The sequence below is a fragment of the Helobdella robusta genome (genome assembly GCF_000326865.2).
Source record: "Helobdella robusta unplaced genomic scaffold HELROscaffold_25, whole genome shotgun sequence".
Classification (NCBI taxonomy): domain Eukaryota; kingdom Metazoa; phylum Annelida; class Clitellata; order Rhynchobdellida; family Glossiphoniidae; genus Helobdella; species Helobdella robusta.
Genome location: NW_008704310.1, coordinates 862,968 through 871,801, shown reverse-complemented (window position 1 = coordinate 871,801; position 8,834 = coordinate 862,968). Strand labels below are relative to the sequence as shown.

At 29.9% G+C, this 8,834-nt stretch overlaps 1 protein-coding gene across 1 annotated transcript in view; it reads right to left on the bottom strand.

Moving 5' to 3' along the window:
* The window catches only part of HELRODRAFT_172968 (hypothetical protein), a gene marked incomplete at both ends in the record, with an annotated part of 3,151 nt that extends 1,149 nt beyond the window's left edge, over positions 1 to 2,002 (bottom strand). Inside the window, 3 exons of the mRNA XM_009019625.1 lie at positions 816 to 820; positions 1,676 to 1,833; positions 1,957 to 2,002. Of these exons, the coding sequence (XP_009017873.1) occupies positions 816 to 820; positions 1,676 to 1,833; positions 1,957 to 2,002 (209 nt within the window). The remainder of the gene's footprint in view (positions 1 to 815; positions 821 to 1,675; positions 1,834 to 1,956) is intronic.
* Positions 2,003 to 8,834: the final 6,832 nt, after the last annotated feature.

Sequence of the window (8,834 nt, the reverse complement as noted above, 5' to 3'; positions counted from 1 at the left end):
ATCCCAAAATTGCCTTAATCTCAGTAAATTGTGCAAATGGTTGAAGGAACATTGGGTCACCAATGTCAAGTAAGTGGAATGAGTCTTTGAGTCAAATTTCAAGAGATGTTTCCAAACAGTACTCACATTTTTGACTATTAGAAATATTCCTCGTTCATCAAATTTCTGAAACAAATGTTAAACTTAATAAATTATTGATTTTTATTGTAAAAGATTGAATTAGAAAAATGTTAAATTTTGCAGCTTTTATTAATAATGTAAAGAAATAGGATTGAAAAGTATTGAAATCTAAACAGATTGGATTTTATCAAATTTCTTATGCGATTGAATTGAATAATCAATGGCTGGTACAAGCTTTTTTGGCATAATTTAAATTTCTTGACTACAATCATATTATTTGTAATATGTAGTAAATATATGCCCATGGATACATATACAGTTATAAATTTTATCACTAAAACCCAATCCTATTATTATTAAATGAAAATATTGTCAAGAAGTGAACTTTTCTCCCATCATTATAATTGAATACATAAACAAGCTAGAAAAATTAACTATTATTAAATAAATAATGAAGTTGAGTGTCAAGGATGCTTTCCACTGGGTATCTTTTCTAATAATTCAGCATATTTTGGAAGATTTTTATTTAAAGTCTGTTAAACAGCAGTGACCCAACACTCAACCATTCTAAGAGATGTCTTATAGTAATGATCGACAAATAACACACGATGAAAATAGATTCCTTATTCAATTTACTATTTGGTATATTAAAGAGTAGGAATCGTAGATATTGGATTTGAAAGAGTGGTGAAAACCTGAGCTGATAGGATTAGAAATGATAAAACTGCAAATGTTAATAAGCATAAAATGAGTCTCCTTATGAAAATATAAGGAAAGGGCTAGGATTTGAATTGGAAAATATGATTAGATGAATTAAATTGAGCAAATTTTAACATTTAGAAAAAAAGATAAGGTTATTTTATATGTATAACTTGCTATAGCAGGATCAAGAGAAACTAAAAACTACCATCAAAGGATGAGGGCACTAGACTTAAAACCAGGCATAAATAAAAAAGATGCACTGAAGTGTGGTCATGAAAAAAGGATGTTATTATTGTTGCCAAGCACCTGTTGACTACGTAAAGTCCAGTGTTATATTTTCAAACTTGGAGTTTTACACACAAACGAATGGGTCATAGTTTTGTTAGTTGTAAGGTCCTGGAGAAACAGCCTTCAAGCTCTGTAAAAACATTGGCTGGCGCAATTCAACCACAAAGATCATACAAATGAAAGGATACCTGGAGCCGTCCTAAAAGGAATCTGGTGTGAGCCATAAGCTAAGTTGGCAGGGTGTCTTTAATCTAGCGTCTAGCCAAATAATTCTTTTGTAACTTTATGAACAGATAGTGCTATCTATACAAATTCTACATTTTTGTAAAAGTAAATTCATAAATAAATAAGAGATATGCCGAAAAGCTTATGAATGTCAATCACTTTGAAAATCAACATTTTGATATATCTGATATTTTGTTTTTCAACAACTAGCTGTCAAAATGTTTACTTGCAGAGTAATCAAATCAAATCAATTGAATCTTCATCTTAAATTCTTAACTAATTGAAATACATTACGTATCTAACTTCTAATTTATTTCTGATATTTATAATTCTAAGTTACCTTGGTTGACAAAACAAAATTATAACTCAGTTCCAGAAGTTTGTTAATGCCAGCATCACCAAACGAATATTGATCTTTATCCGAAGTACAGCCTTCACTTTGAAATAACCATACCGATTCATACAGCTGCCAAATCAGAACTAATGCGGCCACAGACACTGCAATCAAGCGTATATGTCTGCGGCCAAAACCGATCACATAAAACATTTACGACTGTAAACATAAACAAACTACCGGGCCCGTTCCATTTATTCTTAAATATAGAAATGTAGTTGAGTTACCTTCTGTTGAGAAAATAATCGGTTGAACGTTGCACAAGTTACACATGTTTTTAATATCGTATCGTTTATTATCAGCATCGAACTGATTGCCTAGTGATTTCTTTGCACAGTAGAACCAGGTGCCTTTTGATCATTTTTCCACTATCCCGTCGCTCATATATATGTATATTGTCCAATCGTTTTTTTCTCACTATAAAATAAACTTTACTACTGGATGCAGGAACAGCATTGAAGTCACACATTCATTTTGGTTGAATGGTTAACCAAGAGTCTACAATTCACATCTGAAATATGTCTACAAATTTTGGCGGCTTTAAGTGGTTAGTGGTTAAGGTCGCTTTGGTGCTATTTTCAGTGCGTGCAGTGACCGGGTTCGATTCGAATATAACGCATGCACGCATTCATATGCATACGATGTTTGTCGGTTGTCGATTTATCTGAACCTAGGAAGATGGTAATAAACCTTTAACTTTTTGAATTATTATAGTTCAACGATCAGGTTATGTAGTATATTTCAATTTCCGGTTGTACGGTTGTATGGCAGAAACTTCACTTAAGTTTATTTAAAAAACAATGTATTAAAAAATAATGAATGAATGAAAGAAAGAAAGGCCACAAGCCAAAAGATTCTTTTTTTTATTTCTATGCTTTAACCTAACCCATATATAGAATATAATATGTTATAATATATATATAATATAATAATAATAAGTAATATAGTAATGTTATATTATATATATATATATATATATATATATATATATATATATATATATGACCTAAAATAGTAGTCTAGGCTTTATCTTTGATTTTAGTATGTCTCTTTCTTCTCAGATTAAAAGTGTTGCTAAAAGTTCTTATTTTCATCTACGTAGAATAAAAAAGCTTTTGCCTTTTCTTGACGATCCATCCTACTCTTCTCCTTCTTGTTACTTCGTTAGTCTTATCTAGGATTGATTATTAAAACTCGCTCTACTATGGTTTTCCTGATTCTATATTCTATCCTTTAAGTAAAGCGTTTAACTTTGCTGCTCGTCTAGTTGCTCGTGCTCCTTTCTTTTCTCATATATTTCAGACTGTTCACATTTAGCGTGATGGCGGCACGTTTTCTCGGTGGTTTTGTAATTTGGGTGGTTTCTTGTTTTTTTGCTTCTGAACAAGTGAGCTTTCTTTTTTACTATGACTATTTTTTTCTATATCTTTTTCTATAACTTGCAAATATTATTATGTCTTATTCTAGAGACTTTCTCTTAAGTCTCTCTAACACTCCTTTGTCTCCGACGAGAGTAGTTCGGCGGCAAATTTTTTACTTTATTCTTAAGGCTAATAATAACATTAAAACCAATGAATCTAACTCTAATAAAAAAATATATATAGTTAGTAACAATAATTATAATAATAATACTAATAGCAAGTATAATAACTTTATTAAATCCCACTCTAATGTAATTAATACTAACGATAAGAATAATAATTCTACTAATTTAAATAATATCACTTAATTTAAAAGTACTAATATCCAACCTACCTCTATATTTTCAATATTTATTATTAACATAAGATCAATTAATAAAAAATCGCTCTATATCCATCAAATAATCTCTTCCTCCTTACCAGATTTTTTTAGTCTTACTGAAACTTGGCACGAAGACTCTAACTCTCCCCCTCTTATTCTTGCTACTCCTGATGGTTACAGCTTTTTTGAACTCTCTAGATCTCTAAAAAATCTTCTATCATCTTTTCATCCTTTTTATGGGAGTGTCTGTCTATTTTATAAATCTCTATTTACTGCTTCCATTAATACTTCCTTTAATTTTTCTTCTTTTGAATGTCTTGTTGTATCTCTTAAGTCTTCTTCTCTATCTTTTTATATTGCTGTAATCTATCGCCCTCCTTCTTCTTCTCTCACTTTATTTTTAGATGAATTCTACTCACTCACTGAATCTCTCTACTCTTTTTCTATTCCTTTCTACATCTCTGGTGACTTCAGCTTGCACTTCAATAACTTATCATGTTCTTACACTCGTAGATTTAATCATATTTTGTCTCTTTTTAACTTGACACAATATTGTACTTTTCCTACCCATACTTCTGGTAACACTATTGATTTTATTATAGCTTCATCTTTTTTTTTAAGCCTATTAATATCTCTGTTACCTCTGTTCCTTATTCTGATCATCTCCTTATTGAATCTGTATTTTCATTAGATTTTCTTCCTTCAAATTCTATGTCTATTTCTCAAAAATGCTGGTCTTCTCTTAATAAAGATATCTTTCTTCAATCTCTTACTGAAACTACTTTTGATACTACCTCATTTGTTGATGTTGATGATTTTGTCTATGCTTTTAATATCTACATTACTTCTATTTTTGATAAGCTTATTCCTCTTAAATCTTTTACTTATAGGCTCTATTCTCGTAAGGCTCCTTGGTTCGATTATGCTTGTGTAGTAGCCAAGAAAAGTTTTAGAAGACTGGAGAAAGCCTATAGGTTAAATCTATTCAACTCTCTTTATTTTATCTATGAATCCGAATTGATTAATTATGAATATCTACTATTCTCTAAACACTCAACTTTTTTTAGAAATTCTATAACATCTGCTTCAACATCTAAAAATAGGGGGTCTGCTCTATCTAAACTTCTTCATAAGAAATCCTCTCACTCATCTTTTTCTGCTCAACAGTTTCATGACTTTTTTGTAAATAAAATTACTTTTTTAAGAACATCTAATCTAATTTTTCTTCTCATAACTTTACTTAAGTTACTACTGAATCTTTTTCTGTATTTACTCCAATAAATCTTCTAGAACTTACTAATATTTTTAATTCTATGTAGTCTACAACCTCTATATCTACTTCCTTTTAATTTACTTGAAAAATTTTTTTCAATATTGTATCCAATCAACTCAAATTAGTTAATTTATCTCTTTCCACCTCCAAATTTCCTTCTTCTTATAAGAATTCTATTGTTATTCCTATTCTTAAAAACTCATCCTTATATCATACCTCTTTATCTAATTATAGACCTGTTACTAATAGTACTTTCATCTCTAAAATAATAGAAAAAGTAGTTTTTAATTAATTGTCATCTTATTTAAACTTTAACTCCTTGCTACCTGTATCTCAATCTGGTTTCAGACCTGCTCACAGTACTGAAACTTCTTTACTCAAAATACACAATGATATCCTTCTCTCTAGTGACAATAGTAATCTTACTCTTCTTCTTGCTCTTGACTTTTCTTCGGCTTTTGATACTGTTGATCATACTATTCTCTTGAGGCTGCTACATCTTTCTTTTAATATCTGATTCTTGTCTCTATCCTTTAAGTAAAGCTTTTAACTCTGCTGCTCGTCTAGTTGCTCGTGCCCTTTCTTTTCTCATATATCTCCATATCTTGTTCTCTTGCATTGGCTACCTATAAAATATAGAATAATTTTTAAAATTTGCACGTTTATATATAAGTCTCAATCTAAATTATTTCCTAAGTATTTATCAGAAATATTAATTGAACCTAAACGCCCCGGTTTACGATCGTCTTCTTGTTCTCGCTCCTTCTTAACTTGTGTCAAACACTCTTTTGCCAAATCTGCTTTTGCTTTTTCTGGCATTTTTTTTCTGGAACTCTCTACCTATATCTCTGACTACTTCTCCATCACTTACGAAGTTCAGAGCGGATCTCAAGACCCATCTTTTTTCAAAATTCATTGAGGAGCGCTGTTGAACATCGCGAAAATAGCGCTTTACAAGCTAATTGATTGATTGATTGATTGATTGATTGATTGATTGATTGATTGATTGATTGATTGATTGATTGATTGATTGATTGATTGATTGATTGATTGATTGATTGATTGATTGATTGATTGATTGATTGATTGATTGATTGATTGATTGATTGATTGATTGATTGATTGATTGATTGATTGATTGATTGATTGATTGATTGATTGATTGATTGATTGATTGATTGATTGATTGATTGATTGATTGATTGATTGATTGATTGATTGATTGATTGATTGATACATCTTCATATCTTGTTCTCTTGCACTGACTATCTAAAAAAATAGAATAGTTTTTGAAATTTGCACATTTATATATAAGCCTCAATCTAAATTTTTTTCTAGGTAGTTAACAGATATATTAATTGAACCTAAACGCCGGTTTACGACCATCTTCTTCTTCTCACTTACAAGATCTATCTGTTTGCAAAATTCATTGAGAAGCGCTGTTGAACATCGAGAAAATAGCGCTTTATAAACTAATTGATTGATATATATATACAAATATATATGTGTATATATATAATATATATATATATATTGTTTCATTGTTGATATGGTTGCACCATTACATGAGATTGAATCGAGATATTCTGTTTCCTATTCTGTTTGTCAAGAGTGTAAGCGAAGCTGTAGGAAATTTGAGCGAATGTATAAGAGAGAAGGTGGTAATATGGACCACTTTTTGTTTTGGGCCAAAAAAATATTTAGACAATAGTTATTGGACCCTTAGTCTACCAAACAACTAACAAATATGTATTTTATAATATTTTATGACTAATTTTGGTAAAGAATAAAACTTCTTCTTGTTTTTTTTGTTAGCATACCTCGAAAAATGGTTTTTGGAAGTTGGGGTTGTAAAATGAAACAAATGTAGAAATGAACAAAAAAATGTTTTATTTTCAGAACAATCTCTTTTATTCTTACATATAATTATAGTTTTATACTTTTAAACATAACAAATTGTTTTTATCAATGAAATAAAAATTATATGTAATAAAACACATTTTTATATGGGTTTTTACAAACAAAAGTCACAGATGAAAATATCTTTTTCACATCCACTACATAATATATAAGCCCATTTTAGACATATCACACATTGCACCCAAAGTTCTTCAGATTTTGATGTTTTGAATGTCTCACCACAAAATAAGCAGTCTGCGTCATTATCTTCTGGAACTTCCTGTCCAATAAGATCTAATGTGTTGGAGCTTCCGGATGAGATAAGACTTTCGGTATCTTCTTCATCGCTTGAAGTTTCATCTTCATTCTCACTTTTTTTAGAAATTAGACATTGTTTACTTGTTCCTAGTTTATGCTGATCCACCTGCTTTTTATTGCTGATGGCTGCATTGTGATGTGGTCCTCTTTTTTTCTTCGAAATGTTGCTTTTGGTACATTAAAACAACGGGCGGCCTCATTCAATTTTTTAGTTTGATCACGTACTGCTTTTATTGCGTTAAGATTGGTTCGCGTAATTTTTCTGTAAGTGATCCATCTGTTTGTAATGTTCTTCCTTGTTGCTTGCGTCAAATTAGATTATCACTGGGTCAGTTCAAGAAGGAACTTAAAACACACTTGTTTCGAATCTGAGTTTTAAAAACTTGCTTTTTTTTATAAAGCAGTAACAGCGCCTGTGAGAACACTGTAAGTGTCATAATCGGCGCTTTATAAGTTTCCATATATGTATATATATATATATATATATAATATATATATATATATATGCTGGAATGAGACCATTATTTATGCTATATTTGATAAAATCTACCAAATTTTTAGCTTCAGGGTTTTTGATATTCAATTTATTAAAATTGATAACAAAATCATCATGAACACTAATGATTTTTTATTTTAATAAATTAATTATAAAATAATAATTATGAAATAATAAAAAGCTTAACCTCAAACTTTTAAAAGCTAAAAATTTGGTAGATTTTATCAAATGTTGCATTTTTATATGTATATATAATTTGTTCTATATTATGCTGCTAGAAATTTTTATTTTTAACTCTGAAGAACCAAGAGGAGGCCTATTTATTTATTCATACTGTTAGCAATTCTCATCATAACTCCAATTCCTATCACCCCACTCGACTTTATATGTTCCGCCGAACCATATAACTTCAACTAATTAAAAATTCAAAAAGTTAACTTAGACTATGTAAACAATAAAAATTGTTATTTCTGGACGAAAAATCTGTCGAAATGTTCAAGCGAAATGGCTGCGAGGAGTAAAGTTGTCAATTACCTATTTACGGTTACATCAACAAATCGAACAATAGTTACAAGTTAGGCTTCGCGAATGATTAAAATTTAATTAAAAGTAAACGTAATTATTATCACAATGATTATTTTGAATAATCTACATTACTACATTCACATTTAATTTTTAATAAATAATTAATTTATTTTATTTGAATTTTTTTAAAGTTTATAAATAAATACCCAAAGAGCTAGAAATAATTGATTTTTGAGAAGCCCAAATGGTAAAATGGTCGACCAAATGCAATGATAACTATTAACATAAGGATTATTATAGTTTGGTTCAGTTGATAAATCTGGGTGAGAACCACTGGATTGATTTTGATTAATAATATGGATTTAAAATCCCAATCTTCCAAGTCTGACTTTGAACTCTTGCGCTGTAGTAGCTGCTACAGTTTTTTTGTCCAGCTTATTTCTATGTTCAATAACTCTCAAACTTATTAATCTTCTTTTTATTGCTCCTACCCTTTTTTTGAAAAGCTTGTACTAGTGCCTTCTTGTGTTTTTATTTTTTGTAAATTGGAAGAATAGAGAGGAATCTATCTCATCTTTACCCGTTATGATTTTGTACGCCTGAATAAGATCTCCTCTAGTCCTACGTTTGTCCAAAGTTGTCAGTGCACCTGCACATCTCTTCAGTCTTTCCTCATATGATAGTCTTTCACAATTGTTAATCATTTGGGTTGCCTGTCTTTGAACTTTTTCCAACACTTCTTTGTCTTTTTGGTTTTTGCCAGTGATGACTCCATGCCTGTATGCAGTATTCTAATTTAGGTCTCACTAAGGTTTTATATAAATTTAACATTATTGATTTATCTCTGTTAA